Here is a 17,099-nt window from a genome sequence, read left to right on the forward strand (position 1 = left end):
CTTGTGTAAGACTTTGTCTTATAGCTAATTTCTTTCCTTTGCTCTTTTGTTTTTAATATGGCACTGTAAAAGTCCTGTTTCCTGAGAGCCCAAGTATGTTACCTCTTCAAAGGAGTTGGGCTTAACCAAACCATTATTCTGAAATTTGTGGGCAAGATGTCACTCTATGTGGTTAATTAAGATTTGTTTAGTGAAACCACACTGTATTATATGGAGTGTCATCAATTTTTGCGGTGGTGCCTTTCAACATCAAGATGGAAAATTAACACTACAAGTCACATGGATTTTGTTGATGCTTTTAGAAGAATGTTTTCTAGCCAGATGGAAAGGTTAAACATAGTAAGGTACTTGTTATAAGTATGAAAAAGTCTGCTTAATATACTGACTTCTTTTTAGAAATGTGTTCTTTCTAAAACTGTGTCCATGCATTTTTTATATCATTAAAAGTAATTTAAAGATTAAATACGATCTTTATATATATCAACTACCAATATTTATTAAAAATCCACTGTGTGCAGTGCCCAAATCTAGGCACTAGAGATACAGCAGAAATTTTTGCTTTCCTGATGCGGTTATGCTCATAGCTGAAGGTAAACAATAAAGAAGTAAAGTAACACACAGATTATGTCAAATGGTGATGAAAGTTTTGTCTACTTTTAATGATCTTTGTCCCAAATTTTTGGTTTCCACAGAATGAGAGTTGCCTAGGAGCCAAAACTATTCCAAAATCAAACTGTGATAAAATAGTTTTATAATAATTTTGATGTAACTAAACTACTGTGGGTGTTCATAATATTTGTCTCCCTCCATTCCATTTGTGGTCACAGAAAATAGCTGGTAAATTGTAAATTTAGCAGTGTAATATTTTCCTCTGAAATATAATTTAGGATGAAAGGAGTGGCAATTTTGCTTACATCAACTAAGATCATTAGAAACTCTAAATGCTAATTAACTAAGGTCTTATAATTTGATATTGATGGATATCGTGAAGGCTTTGTTTTGTTACAGCAGAAGGCATTTTAAGCTTGGATCTTTATATCCTTTCTTTCATAGTCTAGTGAGATGCCTAAATTAACAGAGCAGTTAGCAGGACCACTTCGTCAAATGCAGGTAAGAGTATTTTGAACTGCATGTTTTATGAATAGTAAATGTAAAATGGACATTTCTGACAGTCTAATCCTATTATTTATCATTCCACAGAGACCACTTCCTTCAAGATTAAATATGTTACTTGGTGTTAATCTTGTCATTTAATGCTATCATTTGTGATTTTCACTTTAATAATTAAACATTCTCCCCCACCAGTGTAATAAATTGTATTGAGTTACTATGAGTGTAGATTTAATACTGCATAATGTAGATAGGCGGTATCAACAACTCAGTGCCTGCATTGTTTTCCTTGGTATTAAGAATGGCATCTTGATGGACTAGGATTAGTTAGCTTAATTTTTTTGTATGTTTTTCCATTGTAGTTTACAACAAAATAAACAAAATATGTTTTATCCTAAGAAATTAATTATCCCTGGGTCCTTAAAGCCCCAGTAGCTTATAGTAATGAATTTGTGTGTGTTATGATTTTCTTATGATGAACTGATTTTATCTACCTTTTAACATTAGAAAGATGGGGAAAGATGAACTATATGACACTGCAAGAGAGGAGAAGTGAGTCATAAAAAGAGCCTCTTCAGTGAAACATTTAATATCCCTTATTACAAAGAAATTTAAACTTCCAGAACCAGAGGAGTTTATACAGGACTAGGTGGTTTTGACCTTTTATATTACCAAGGAGAAAAGAATGAATCTAAATATCTCACTGTTGGGGAGGGGGGATTAAGATTTATATTTTTTAAAGCATTATTGGGGAAAAGCATTATTTTGTCATAGGATTTGTGTTCTTCTGAGTCTGTTTTGCTATTGATGCCTTTGGGGGTTTTTTTGGTTGCTGTTAATGAAATATTTAGAGATTAATTAAATGCTACTCTTGAATGACTTTAATGAAGAGCTTCTATTTTTTTTATTAAAAAAAAGTTTAACTGGGTGAAAATCACACTCTTGATAAATTTTTCTTAATTAATTACTTCAGTGTACTGGGGAAACATTGCAGTTGGATCACTTAGCATTGGAAAAGGCACCGTAGCTACTTAGAAGCACAGAGTATCCAAACTGTGGGCATAAGAACGTAGGAAGAAAAAGGGACCTTGTGTAATTCTGGCTCTGGAAACCTAAAGAAAAAAAGTACATGGAAGATCCTAAGTAAGAAATGCTGAGTAAATCTTTTGTTTTCAAAGGAATGTGCTAAAAGAATTGCAAAAGTTTCAGCAGAAGCCAAACTGGAAATTGATGAAGAAACATACCTAAGCTCATTCAAACCTCACTTAATGGATGTAGTATATACCTGGGCAACTGGAGCTACATTTGCCCATATCTGCAAAATGACAGATGTCTTTGAAGGTATGTTTAAATTCTGTATACATACATTCCTTACTGATACAAGAAATATACTCAGGATGGCATTGTTTTAACTAAACAAGAATAATATGGAATGGTAATGCCATCACAGATAAACAGCTGATCCTAGTAACTCAGGTTCATTTGAGGTTTTTTTGTTTGTTTGTTTGTTTGATCTCTTGGCAGTAATCTAAACGCTTGCTATATTAAGTCCACTGAAAGAAAGCAGAGCTGAAAATGCTGTCCATCGTTGCATTTCTAATAACAGACTTGGCCTCAGTGAGATGGTGCTTTAGCATGAAGCAGGCTAATGAGCAGTCTTTTTAAAATGTCTTTAAAAGACAAAGAATAATTGTTATTCAACTGAATAGAAATTTTAAAACAAAAAATAAAGGTAGAGGGAATAGAAAAGAAATAATAGTAATAATTACAAGAAGGGGAAAAAAGGGGCGCCTGGGTGGCACAGTCATTAAGCGTCTGCCTTCGGCTCAGGGCGTGATCCTGGCGTTCTGGGATTGAGCCCCACGTCAGGCTCCTCGACTAGGAGCCTGCTTCTTCCTCTCCCACTCCCCCTGCTTGTGTTCCCTCTCTCGCTGGCTGTCTCTAATAAATAAATAAATCTTAAAAAAAAAAAAAAAAGGGAAAAAACACAGTATCTAAAGGAGACCATTTTAGAAATTTTTTATTCATTTCAAAACGATTGGCTTATATAGATATTTATAATGGTGAATATTTACTAAGTTAGATATTTACATTGAACTTTTTAAAAATGAAAGTAAATGAGCTTGGACTTCATAGTGATTATTATAAGAATATTTAAAGTGCTATTGTTTGTAGCTCTCTTTTAAGAAAAATTTTATTTTTGACACATCTGATGCTGTATGCTTTTTAACAGATACTATTAAAGACAATAGTTCACTGAGTTTATGAATCATGGATTTTTATGATGCATAGGTCAAATTTTCAACTATTAGCCTTTACTATATTACGCTGAACTTCATGGTTTTATAGTATTTTTTTTTATTACAGTGTCCTGGTATATGGTGTCATGAAATTTATTTCTAAGCCTCCATTAAATGATCATTTAGTAATGTGGTTCCAAAATCTTGCTCTGAGTACTGCATTCTCTTACTTGGGACCATCATTATTTATTAAGTGATTACTGTGTGCCAGGCATTGTGCTCAGCACTTTATATAATTTAGACCTAAACACCAAAGTGGCAGCTCGGAGTAGATACTATTTCTACTTGGCACAAGGAAGCTGAGCTTTTAAAAAGTAAATTGCCCAAGGTGACAGAGGTGTGGTGTATGATGGCACTATGATTTGAACCCCGGCCTTTCTGATTGCAAGTCACATGGTAGTTAATAACTTCATCCAGGCACCATAATGCCTTATCCTTGAATTTTGGATCACCTGGAGACTTCTTAAATCCTGACCTAGATCGTACCATTTCCATCCACTGACAGTTCATGCTTGTAGGAATGGTAAGGAGGTCTGTAATCACTCACGGTGGGGAGCAATAGCTGAGGATATGAGAAGAGGGAAGCATGACACTCACCTCACTTGTGAACACTGCTTCCCACACAGGAACCTAGGTAAATATATGACCGCTTGTGTGGTGTGAGGGTGCAAAGGCAGTCATACAGCATCACCACTCTTGAATCTGGCATCTTTTTTGGAACATGAGGATGAAACTAATGACTCTTCTATGCCTAAATAATTCCAAGACTAGTTAATAGCTCATATTTATAGAATATCTGCTTCTCTGAGAAGTCAGACACAATGACATGATAGTGGTTCGTAGCGGAGAGTAGTTTGTTTTGTTTGAAGAAAAATCAAGAGGCAACAGACCACCTGTAGGGAGCCCCAAAAAATTGTCCTTGTGGACTATTTTTTCTGTTCTTCATACTTAAATGGAAGAGTTATCACAGTATAGGAAGACAGATCTGAACCTGCTAAAATTGGTGAGAGTTTGCAGGTTTTCAGAGCATACTGGCATTCCTGAAATCTGTTTTGCCCCCTTTCCGTTCCTTGGAGCTATTTCTGCATCACACTTTGCATGAGGAATCGAAGTTTGAAAATCTGAGGAATTCCGTTTGTAACTATAACTTGAAGTTGGGTCTAACATCAGCGTAATCTTCATGTTTTTCTGGTGTGGGTGCCATTGTATCAGCTATAGTTTTTCTAAAATTGGGATGGACTATATATTAACTCTTAGAAATAAAACATAAACAGCAAAAAAATAACTGAGAACCTCGATTTACTTAGAGTATTTCCTTTTTCCAGCATACTGTGTGCCCCCGCTTTTGACCCTGCTATTTAGTTCTTCCATTTCAGCATAGCCATTCTCTCTTCATCTTGTTATTGTACATGCTTTATATAATTGGAAAAATACTGTAATCAAAGCTCTAGCCCATGGTACATTGTGTCTTTACTTTTATGGGCAGAAAATGATTGCATTGGAACTTTAAAATGCCCTTCACTCAAACCATATTTGTTTCCAGTTAGATTCTTAATTTTCTTTTTATATGAAAATGTGTCTGATCATTTCATGTCCTGAGCCTCAGAAGTAGTTTTAAGTATTTTCCAAACATTATCTGGCACAAGTTAACATTTTAATGATGAATACCGTGTGTTTGAGAGGATGCCTAATGCAGGAGAAGAGCTTACGCTGTGATTCAGTTGAGGAATTTTGAAGACTTCATACAAATAATTATGTCCTCTGTTATCACCCTGAAAAAAATGATAAGAATGTGGTTGTTTCTTATTTCTATCAAACTAAATTGGAAGAGCAATTTAAAACAGAATTTGTAGGGGCTCCAGCCTAGGGTTTCAGTCTGATTCATGTAGTAGATCCACTGTAAGCTTTCAGAGGCTGTTAAATTTTATTTCTGTGTAAACAACAGTATTGTACTCTTCCAGTACACACGAAGGACTTGCTTTTCTACTTACTTCGTCACAGGAGCTCTCCTAACGGCATGTGCCCTCACTTGAAACGGTTCACCATGTAGTACATTCCCACACTCGGCCTCCACTCACGCTCTTCTCAAATGCCTTTCAGCTGGCATAGTTTTACCCTTCCCTAGGTCAGGGGACATCAGTGTCATTAGGGATTTTCCAGTGGATTTGCCTTAGAAATACTTTTGCTAATAATAATAGAGTAACCATTTATTAACGTGTATCATTTCTGTTTCACTTTTGGCAAAATTTTAGTACTAATTACTTAGAAATTAGTACTTGATACTTACACATGTGATGAATAATGACTGAGACTGTAGTGGGAAGTCAGGTCCTGTACTGGGTGCGCCGTGAGCAGCAGTCTCTGCCCTCCAGAAAGGGTTTAGCCTAAGCTGGGATCCAGTGGTAAATATGTGCAGGAAAATACATTTGTGATCCTGACATCTGATCAGACTCATTAAAACCACCTAGATAGAATATTAAACCAGATTCAGGACATGAACTGTGGGGGACCACTTTGTGGAACGCCAGAAAGCCGGAGGTAGAAACACTGTTCAGAGAAAGGTGTTGCTTTCCATCCTCAATGAGAATGATACTGTTCTGTTCAAGAACCAGATGAATCTGAGGATTGCATGTGTGCCCAAATGTCCATCAGTGGATGAATGAATTGTGGTATATCAGTATAATGTAGTATTCAGCTATAAAAAGGAATGAAGTACTGATTAATGCTAAAATGTGGATGAAATCTGAACACATTAAGGTTCTAAGTAAAAAAAAGGCAGACACAGAGGCTACCTGTTGTATAATTTCACTTGTATGAAATGTATGGAATAGGCAAATCCATAGAGACAAAGGAGATTAATGGTTGTCGTGGGCCAGGGGCTAGAGTAGAGAAATTGAATTCTGACTAATCCTCAATCCTCATTCCTTTTACAGCCAGGCTCAGGAGCAGTTGAGAATAGACCATTTTCAGTTCCTTACTCCCCATTTCCATCTCGATCCACAGTAACGTGTTGTCTTATTTTGCTGATATTATACAAGACACCGGTACTTTGACTGATTGAGAAAACAGACCTCTCTATTTGACTGGATTCTACTTGCCAGTTTAACTGTTTACTACTTCTAGAAACCCATTAATGTAAATTCTTTGGCACTACCTGGCAATGAAGATTTTTACAGAAGTGAAGAGCTTTTAGAGCCTAAAACACTTAAAAATATTGCAGGACCTGGGTGGCTCAGAGGGTTAAGCAGCTGACTCTTGATTTTGGCTCAGGTCATGATCTCAGGGTCCTGGGATCAAGCCCCACATCAGGCTCCATGCTCAGTAGGAAGTCTGCTTGAGGATTCTCTTTCCATCTCCCTTTGCCCCTCCCCTCACTTGCACATGTGTGCTCTCAAACCTTTTAAAAAACTTGTATTTACAGTTTTTCTTACTTTAAATGTATAAACTAAATTATAAAATGAAATTAATAAAGTAATACACATTATAGAAAATTTAGAAGATATAGGTATATCATTTCTCTGAGGCACTGCAATATGGTTAAATGCTTGGCATCTCCAATCTTTGGTCTGGATTCAAATCCTGACTCCATCATTTACTCCTAGCTCTGACCTTGGTCAAGTTATGTATGCAACTTCCCTTTCTCCTTTTCCCTCTCTGTAAAATGAGGATGACAGTACTTGTCAAATTGTAAATGTCAAATGAGAAGTTTTACATGAAATATGTATTATAGACCTACCACAAAGTAAGTATTCAGAAAATGTTGGACATCACCCTTTTTTTCTTGAAACACATTAAGCCTAATTTCTCTTTTCTTTGATGCCTAAATGTCTCTAGGAACGTCGGTAACTTTACTTTCCAGTAATACAAGAAAGTCTTCAGGGTTTTATGTGTATATATGTGATTAGTTGGATTTTACAGAATTTATGATCTGTTCTGGTTGTCCTTTTGCTGTTGACTTTTATGAAGTCCCTTGCTAGGCACTAAATAACTTTGACAGAGTTGTGTAGTGGAAATAGGCTGTATTTGAGAGCTGGAGTTCTCTCCCAGAACTCCATGAACCTTTTAATGAGAGGAGGACAACAAAAAACCCTATGGACTTTGAATATTTTGGCTAAAGGGCTGTATCATGACAGTTTATTCCTTCAGAGTTTTGCCAGTGTCAAAGAATTTGTACATTTCTTATCTCAAGTGACATAAAATCAGAGTTAGGTAGATCAGGCTCTCTGTTTGAAGAGTATTGTTATGTATCTTAGAAATGAGAAAGGGAAATGAGAATGGGGTAAGGGCCTAGGTCACAGAGCGTCATTACTTAGTGGCAGAATCTGGGCTAGAACCTGGGTATCCATTGAGTCTTTTTTTTTCCTCTTAATTCCTGGTGTCCCAGTTCGCTCTTTTGAACCAAATCTAAACTAGGTGAACATCCTACAGGTAGGCGATGGAAGGGTATTATCCCCGTTTTTCTTTGAAGGTAACCTGTGTGCTGGTCATCTTCCTTACCAGTGTCATCCCACGGACCTCCCAGAATATGAAGTAGCATCGCTGTGTTTTCATTACTCTGGCCCGTTGGTGGGTTCAGCAGCCAGGAACGTTGTCCCACAGGGAGAGAAGGTGCTCTCCATGTGTGTGGACACTTGCTGCTGCATTATGCAGACTCTGTTGGGCAAATGGCTTTTGTTTTTGCCTTCATCTAAGCTCAGATTACATTCTCTGAGTTAACTCTCCCCAGTTTCCCTTCAACCACTGGGCACAGTGGAAGAGAACATGGAGGGCATTAAGAAGGCAAACTCAACCGTGCACAGTGAGTGTATTACAAGAACTTGATAAATGCTGATGTATTATTTCAGTGTTATAAGGAGTTTAATAATGGTAAGGACTTAAAGTAGGAGTTCATACCTTGCGTATCAGACAGAACTGATATTTCTAATGTATTACACAAAGTCCCAAGAGTTTTAAACTTAAGCAGATAGCTCTTTGAGAAAGAATCCCAGGCCCCTCCTTGCTCAAGTGTGGTAGAAGTCAAATGATGTTTACGGCTTCAGCTTTGATAAAACAACAAAACCACTGATCTCAGGGAATCAAATCCAGTGGGAAGAGATTTATCTCCTCCTTTGTGCTCCCTTGAGGACACACTATGTGAAGAAAGCACTGATAAAAGTCTATTTAAGGTCAAGAAGAATGAATGATTGCACCTTTAAGATGACAATCTGGGTCTCCTGGGTGGCTCAGTCTGTTAAGTGTCTGGCTTCGGCTTAGGTCATGACCTCTAGGGTCCTGGGATCAAGCCCCGTGTCCCGCTCCCTGCTCAGCAGGGAGTCTGCTTCTCCCTCTCCCTCTGAGGCTCCCCCTGCTTGTGCTGTGTCTCTTGCTCTCAAATGAATAAGAATGAATGAATGAATGAATGAATGGACAGATCTGATCCCGTTACTCGTCCACTGCTTAAAAATTTTCAGTTGCTGGGGCGCCTGAGTGGCACAGTGGTTAAGCGTCTGCCTTCGGCTCAGGGCGTGATCCCGGCGTTATGGGATCGAGCCCCACATCAGGCTCCTCTGCTATGAGCCTGCTTCTTCCTCTCCCACTCCCCCTGCTTGTGTTCCCTCTCTCGCTGGCTGTCTCTATCTCTGTCGAATAAATAAAATCTTTAAAAAAAAAAAAAATCTTCAGTTGCATTCTCCTCACAGGATGGTATCCAGATACCTCAGTAGGCCACCCTCAGGGTCCTGGAGTAGCTGCACTTCGTCACGCTTCTCTGCATTGCCTCAGTGGTCTTCCCTATTGCTGTCTGACAGAGACCTCCTCATTCTGACAGACCCAGGTTCTATGTGATCTTTGTTGGCCTTAACCCAGAGTTGCTCTCCCCCCTGCTCCCAGGGCATTTTGTATACTTACAAGAGCAAATGTGAACACATTATAATAAATTAGGACTCGCCACCATTAGTCAAGGATGGGAAATTAAACTTTTTGTGTTTGTATCTTTCCTAGTGCCTGCCAGGCAGCCTGTCAAGTCTGCAACCTCATTTACTGCATGGGAAAGTCCCTCAAAGTACTATTAGTTAATCATCCCATGTTCTCCTTTCTTGCCTCTAACAAAAGTTCTACTGTTCTGGTTATTTCCACTTTTCAACTGATTTGTTTCTTTTTCTTTACAGGCAGCATAATTCGTTGTATGAGGCGACTGGAAGAACTACTTCGACAGATGTGTCAAGCAGCAAAAGCCATTGGAAACACTGAGCTGGAAAACAAATTTGCAGAAGGTCAGTATCCGGTCTGTAAGCTTTTTCTAATAATTAAGGCAATCTTTTGAGACTTAAGTTCTTGGCCACAATGTAGGAAGAATTTTCAGATGCTCTTCGCTTGAATGCCATGGAGGGCCATCTAGTAATACTTAAGCAATTTTAGTGTGTCTCTGTGGGAAGAAGTTTTGAGATTTTATATATAATCATTTATAAATATTTATTGTGTACTATGTGCAGGCATGGTTTTAAGCACCAGGGGATACAGCAGTGAACAACAAAAAAAAAACCCCACGAATCCCTGCCTTCATGGAGCTTACATTCTAGTGTGGGGAGGCATACAATAAACAAGTCAACAATTAAAATATTTCAGGTGGTGATGTCTGGAGAAGAAAGGAAGAGACGGTAGGAATTGAGGGATGGGTGAGATGGCCTAGGGCTTCCAATCAGAAGGTAGTGTTGAGGCCCTTCGTGTATGCTTGATAGACGTAAGCAAACAGCAAGATACTGGTGTGGCTAGAGCAGAGTGAGCCCTGAGTAGAATAGTAGGAAGGAGAAAAGAGACGATCATGTTACCCCGCCCCGGCCCCCAGCTTTTTCCTGAAATGATTGGAGGTTTTGACCACAGGAGCGGTGTGCTCTGGCAGTCCTTGCTGCTGCATTGTAGCAAAGTCTGTAGATGAGCAAGGTAGAAGGTAGGAAGACCAGAAAAAAAAGGATCGCCAGTCCAAGTGATGGAGGCGGGCAGGGGGCGAGAGGGAGTATCTAACATGCTTACAGTTATTCCGTTTGAATATTTGCCAGGAAAAAGGGCTGTGACTTAACACATCAAAGAATAGCAGCTACCTTGTTGTTCTGAGTTAGTTGCTCATATACTCACAACCCCTCATGATTTCTGCTAACCATGTCCTAAGAAGAGGTGTGCAAAAACTGGGCACTGTTGCCATGCGGTTGATGGGGCAGACCTGTTTAATCAATCAACCAGAGTTTGTTTAGTTATGTAAACTTTTTCAGTAAAACTTATGTTTGTCCTGCCTTAGTCCAGAAAGAATCTCACGTGGTAAGTGAAAAATAAAGTGTCTCCTGAAGTAGGCTGAAAATTCATGCTTTTGGGTCAACTAACTACTTTTGATGGTTTAGTCCTTCCCTCAGTGAGTCTTTGTGCATAGTCTGAAACACCGTCACGGCCCTGCGCACACACAGAGACACAGGTACTTCCGAGTCGAGTGTCACAAGAGCAGGAGTCTGGTTGCTGAGTTACCCTCCTCTCCTCTCAGAGGTGGCTGTGAACTCCTCTATCTTTTAGATCAGCAGCGTTTTGTATCATTGGGATTGTTGTATTAAAACCCCACCAGAGGGGAATTAGTCTTTGCGGTTTAGGAAGCTTAAACCGTCTTTTCTTTTCTCTTAGGAATCACCAAAATCAAGAGAGATATTGTGTTTGCTGCCAGCCTCTACTTATAAAGAGTCAGCTAAACGAATGTGGGATTTTAAATCTTTCACCACCTGATTACCGTGCTCACAGAAGTGTTGATTTGGTTCTTCCATCTCAAGGCAGTTGTACTCAAACATTTCAGTATGTATTATACTTCAATCAGGCGTCATTCTAAGAAAGCATATTATTACATACACATTTGTACATAAGCATTACATTTTTTTTAATAAAAAATGTACAGGTGGGTATTGTTTTAGTGAAAGGCTTGAAATTTCTTTTAATGAACTTAGAGCTATTAGAGAACCATTGTGTTAACTGGAACTATATACACACAGGTAAAGTGGGCATCTGAGAGGTATAGCAGCAGCAGTCCCTTAAAGGCTTGTACACCGTGAAGAAAACGCATCCTCTTGCCTTGTGGTTGCAATCGTTTTCCTTTAGAAAGCGGGCCAGCTTTATCTGCGTGCTCTGCTACCTTCAGGGTTGGTGACTGTTCCTGAAGTGATTGCCCGTCGTCGGGGTTTCGTGCAGAGTTGTATGGGAGTCCTCCTCTTTCCTTTCTTTAAAAGGAGAATTTCTCTCCTTGAAGAAATCGGATACATACACAGCCTACAGAAAAGAAGTTAAAAACTTAGAATGGGACAAAAGTATTTAATGATGTAATTTCAGTTTAAAAACCATATACATAGTTGTGACAAGCAGTTGGCAAAAGTAAGTATCAACCTTACAAGAGAGAAAGGGTACAAAAAATAAGTGACTAACAGGAAGTTTTGTTAAAAGAAATTCTTTTAAATTGAGAGTTGCTTAGTTAGGTCTTGAGTAAGTAGCTTTACTCTGTTAGCACATAGGTTATTCTGCAATTCATGCCAAAAACAAAACACTATAGCCATAGCCTTTTTTACAACTTTTGGGAAAAGCAACATTGTTAATAACATCGGGTGATTTACCCAGTAAAAATTACTGAGCCACATTATTTGCCTTTGGGTAGTTTTCTCCCTGGGACAGGTTCTCTACTTACTTATCCCAGTGTTTATCAGTATCAAGACGTAGTCTGCCGCCCTGTATACTTACAACTAATATTGCAACCAAGGCTCCTTGAAGGAGTCCAGTCAGTACATCACTCCAGTGGTGTTTGTAGTCAGAAACGCGAGAGAGGCCCACGTAAATGGACACAGCAACAAGACCAAATTGCAGTGTGGGGCGTAAGAGTCTTGCCCAGTCTCCCTTCATTCTGGCTTGAAGGTAAAGCTAGTAGAGAACATAGGAATAAAGAAAAGAGTTCAACATACCAACTGGAAACTTTATATAGTATCACCACACCCCTAAAGGGTTGGTGTTTTACATGATCAAGTCATTATATAATAATCATTACTATTAATAACCATTAAATAACCAGAGTATAAATTGTATACAGAATAGGGTTTTAGGCAAGCATTCTTACTCTCATCAACACCTGAGGCTTAATCCCTTTAAATAAGCAAACCAAAAAGTGATGGCCCTAGAAATTTGTCTTTAGAACAGTTCATGACTGTACCTGTCTGGCTAGACTACTTTTCAAATTGTAAACAGGTCAAGGGGTTTCCTTGTTCATGACTTTCTAAGATTTGAAGGACAGCTCCTCCTCTTGCAGCCTCTGTTACAATTCTGATTCACAGCCAAGTGTTATCCTTAGTTCCAAGTCTTGGGATAAACTGCTAGCATTCTGAGCACAGGGGTGTCCTTACCCTGGGCCAAGTTACTGTTTTCCGCCCAGTCTGTCTAGAGACTAAGTTTCATTCATTCAGTTTACTTGAGAGTTCTACTCTCCTCAGGTATTTTAAAGGGCAGTGGAGACTAATCTGTATTTTAAGTAAATCTAATAATCTGCCTAAATAATACAGGTTCTAGTTGAGTCCTGACCCAACAATGAATTAGTCTTTGATGAGTACCGTGTCCTTTAAGTTCCATGACTTTCCCCTACATTCATCAGACTTTTGAGAATTCCCCCTTTCTCTGTCAGCCTGCCTTTGACTTGGGTGCATCCCTAAAGACCGTGATGTAGCAGGGTATGGAGAGTTTTCCTATCACTTCCTTTAAGCAAATCTGGTTTCTTTAAAAACAAAAAAAAGCTAGTCTTTTAAAAAAATTTCTTTGCCTTATTTCTAATAAGAATATGCTTTTTAAATATATTTTAAAAGTTCTGTTTGGTAATTTGTGATTCATACACTTAATTAAATGCACTCCTCAGAAAACTATCTGGCTGTGCCCACAGACACTGCCTACTTGAAATAGATAACACAAATCCATCCCCGGTTCTTTGCACACTGCTGTGAGTGAGCATTCAGTTCTCAGCAGCTCGCAAAAACTCAGAGATTGTCTAACCTTATCGAGTATTCTACAGTAGAAACATCTGGTTGTGAAAGAGCATACCAGTTGTTCGACTGAATTGCACTCATTAGCTGGTTAAAGTACTCCTGGCTTTCTGCAGAACCCCCTCCTTTCCTTTTTTGTTTGTTGTTGAAGCTATAAAAATGTAAACGGTAAAGGCTTGTCTCAAGATTCTGGAATTGGGAAGACAGTTGGTTCTGGTTGAAGCAAAGTTTGCATCTGGCAGCTGAAGCCAATTAGGTAACACACCCATGCCAGTAAGATTCCCCTTACTAGTTCTGTCTTCACTGGAAATGTTTTATTCATTTTAAGGTGAATAACCTTGGATGGGGCTGAAGCCAGGTTCTGGAGGTTACTCCCCAAAAGTTTAGCTGCCTTCTCATGTAACTGTTAAAGGCATGGGTTATATACCTCTGAGTTATAAATACGCGAATGCACCTTAGGGAGAACTGCACCTCTCTCTGTTAAGGACGAAGCAAGAAAAACACAATACCAACTCTATGATGGATTTACACCTAGTCCTTTGTGCTTCCAACCCAAAGAAAACTCAAACAGGTTTTTGAAGGTCCTTCTTCGTTTAGGATTCTAAAATCCTTCTAATAGTATTTTCCTTCCAAAGACCCTGATTTTAGGTAGGTTGCCCCAAAATTCCTCAACATCCCTGTGAAAATAATTAGCATTCACTTACGGATTAGTACTCAAGCTTCCAAGTACTTTAGGTGAAACCTTCACCCCTCTAAGGTACTTTCTCCTTACACATCTACCCAAGTATAGATGTTACCCCCATCTCTGGCGACCCAGAGATGAGATGATTTCACCTTGAGGGGGTACTAGGAATCCCCCCATTGCGGTTACACACCTAACCCTCCCCTCCAGGCTCTGGCCACTCTGATGACTAGTGGCTGTGGCGTGTATGCAGGCTGTGGCCACAGAACAATTCTGAGCTCTGGGTGAGGCTAGCTAATTGAGTGTGCTTCCTATTTGCCTGCTGTTTCCCTGAGTCCAAGATACTCAGTGTAGCTCTGGGAAGACCAGGCATCACCTAGCTACAGCCCTGTTCATCGCTGTGAAGAATCATCCATTTCAATAGACCCCAGGGAGGTAAACACACTGAGTTTCTTGGACCTTGGATCACTTGAGTTCCAGAGTTGACATACCCACAACTCCAGACTTGGACAACTTTCCTCCCATGCTGCCAGGCAGAAGTCTTTCCTACACCAGCGGCTTCAACAAACCAGATGGTGCTATCTTCCTGGTGCCTCCATGTTAAGCCCTTCTCACCCTCTGGAGGCACTAGAGGTTTGCCTTCCTCTACCACTCGTTTAACTGCTTCCCAGAATCATTTATCACTTTATTCTATTCTTTGCCCTTTAAGAGGAAAGAGGATCATACATGTACCTTTAAAAACAAGACTCTGTTGAGGGAAGTCTGTGTTCGTAACTCCTCAGAGAAACAGTGCTGGAAGCTCTCACCGCTGTTCTAGTAATAGATACAGGGACAGAGCTCCTGCTTTAATGCTAAAGCTTATAATAAGGCTCTGTAAGCCCCAGCCTTCGCACACTCCGCTCTCTGCACCTCCCCCCTCCCCACACGTGCCTGCTAATCGCGTACGTACTGAACACATGCAAGTAAGGAAGCCAGGTGATTCTCTTAAAACTCAGAGGAACTAAGGAACTCTCCAACGTTGTGTATAGTACGGGACACACTCGGTGGCAGTGTCAGTGACTTACACATTCCCCTCCTGGAGGGAACCGTCCTTTCACACACACAGTTGAAGGGGGAGCCCCATCTGGACCACACAGCTCTGCCTTCTCTTCAGAGAGGGCACTGAAGAGGACTTGTGACAGGCCTGACCCAGAGGTCTGCTGGGCTGTATTCTGCCTCTGGAATTTCCACTGGAAAGATGAACGAGTTCTCTCTTTTCAGAAGGTATGGAAAGAGCACCTAAAGGATACAGGATAGGCTACTTGCAAACTAAACTTAGGAGGAAGCAAAAGCTATGGTTGGGCAAGGACAGCAAGCCATGAGGAGAGGTCAAAGAATGGAGCAGAGTGGCAGGCACACCAAAAAGCCAGGCAGCCGGTGAGACGGAGCAAGTTCAGTTTAGTTCCTGGTGCTATGGTAGTTCGAGCCCATCTGTGTCTTTACTGTAAACTGTTTTGGGGGCGCCTGGGTGGCTCAAGTCACTTAAGTGTCCGAATCTTGATTTCAGCTCAGGTCACGATTACAGGGTCCTGGGATTGAGCCCCACATCAGGTTCCCTTCTCAGTGGGGGAGTCTGCTTCTCTCCCTCTGCCCCTCCCCCTGTGTTCTGTCTCTAATAAATAAATAAATCTTTAAAAAACAAAAAACAAATATTTTTTCTCTGGGAGATCTGAGTCCGTTGCTTACAACCAAAAGATAAAATGCCAGTTACTAGCCACCTCTTGTGTTCAATCAAAATCCCATTTTGTTCTTAATTTGGATTTCTGTGACTTGAGTGATGGAGGAGTTTTACGTTTCAACTGAGAAGGAGAATAGTATTTATACACCGGGCTTCAAACCGTGAGAAAAACTTAAATCTCCCGAGAACAAACACATTAAATGTCCACTGAAGACCCCTTTTTAAGAGCAGTCTGGCATTGGGCACGGGATTTACTTCCATGACTTCCTTCTGTGTACAGTACAAGGTGTGAACCCCTGCTCTAAGCTGAAAATGGTTCATCTACCCATCTCTGTCGCTCTCCTCAGGCCCATTCTAAGATTCTTCTCTGAGCATGCTACAGTTTGGCCTCCACGGACCTGCCCCATGGGGATTTCGGTCCACTGGTTGGGGACAGAGTACTGCCTACTGAGAAATTCTCAGCCTCTGAATCCCTCCTGATCCTAACATCCAACCTTGTGGTGAAAGAAGCTCCAAAGCAGAAAGTTCCCAACTAGAAATAAGAGAAAGGGTAGAAAAGGCAGAAGGGAAGCAATAACCTGCAGCTGGTCACTGAAGTCCTCCCCAGAGGCAAAGAGAAGTCAGGTTTGTGAAAGGAACAACTGAGCCTATCACTAGTGTCCTCCCTGCTGTCACAGGAAAAGGCAAGAGGCTTGTGGGTTTCCAAGAGGCACAAACAGAGAATAAAGTTACAGGAAAAACAAAGATACATCACATACTTCACCAACCTTTACACTGCTCCCTGCCCACTTTTTCATCTATTCAAGAGGCAGGATAGACATCCACCACAGGAGAACCTGGAGAGGAAATTAACCTCAAGGCCTCAAAAGGAAACCACAGTGAGGCCTATTTCAATTTCCCCCCATCTCTCCAGCAGGGGAACCATTATTTTCCTGACCAGGCAGTGTGTCAGAGCGAGAGCTCAGGGAAAATCAGATACAACCAATGACTGTGCATAACCCAGATGTAGAAAGCAGAAAATAGTTTGATAATTAGCGTTGGGGATGATCTACCAATATCCTCCAGGAATGTCCTCACTAAAACCAGGCATCACTACTGGCCTTTGTGAAAAAGGAAGGTTCCAGATGTAGTTTTTCCTTACAACAAGAGCAAAATGAGCAAGGGCAGGCCCTGAGTCACTCTTCCACACAGGGCTTCTGGTCAGGAAAATGTAATTGCTCAATGTAGGGTCAAGCGTCCAGTCTCTCTTTAAAAAAAAAAAAAAAAAGGGTCCA

At 40.2% G+C, this 17,099-nt stretch overlaps 2 protein-coding genes across 6 annotated transcripts in view; one reads left to right on the forward strand and one right to left on the reverse strand.

The window, feature by feature from the left end:
* The window catches only part of MTREX (Mtr4 exosome RNA helicase), a 94,723-nt gene extending 83,400 nt beyond the window's left edge, over positions 1-11,323 (forward strand). For 3 of the 4 annotated variants that reach the window (XM_002928073.4, XM_034656238.1, XM_034656237.1), the window contains 4 exons: positions 1,054-1,110; positions 2,289-2,451; positions 9,557-9,661; positions 11,052-11,323. In XM_002928073.4, coding sequence (XP_002928119.1) covers positions 1,054-1,110; positions 2,289-2,451; positions 9,557-9,661; positions 11,052-11,104 — 378 coding nt within the window. In that variant the 3' untranslated portion in view covers positions 11,105-11,323. Of the gene's footprint in view, positions 1-1,053; positions 1,213-1,246; positions 1,697-2,288; positions 2,452-9,556; positions 9,662-11,051 lie in introns of those variants that run through there. The other variant, XR_004624068.1, reaches the window with a different exon arrangement.
* PLPP1 (phospholipid phosphatase 1) overlaps positions 11,278-17,099 on the reverse strand; it is a 91,342-nt gene continuing 85,520 nt past the window's right edge. For both annotated transcript variants that reach the window (XM_002928074.4, XM_011235880.3), the window contains exons 5-6: positions 12,147-12,323; positions 11,278-11,684 (exon numbers count right to left, since the gene is read on the reverse strand). In XM_002928074.4, the coding sequence (XP_002928120.1) occupies positions 11,553-11,684; positions 12,147-12,323 (309 nt within the window). In that variant the 3' untranslated portion in view covers positions 11,278-11,552. The remainder of the gene's footprint in view (positions 11,685-12,146; positions 12,324-17,099) is intronic.

The sequence above is a fragment of the Ailuropoda melanoleuca genome, chromosome 3 (genome assembly GCF_002007445.2).
Source record: "Ailuropoda melanoleuca isolate Jingjing chromosome 3, ASM200744v2, whole genome shotgun sequence".
Lineage (NCBI taxonomy): Eukaryota > Metazoa > Chordata > Mammalia > Carnivora > Ursidae > Ailuropoda > Ailuropoda melanoleuca.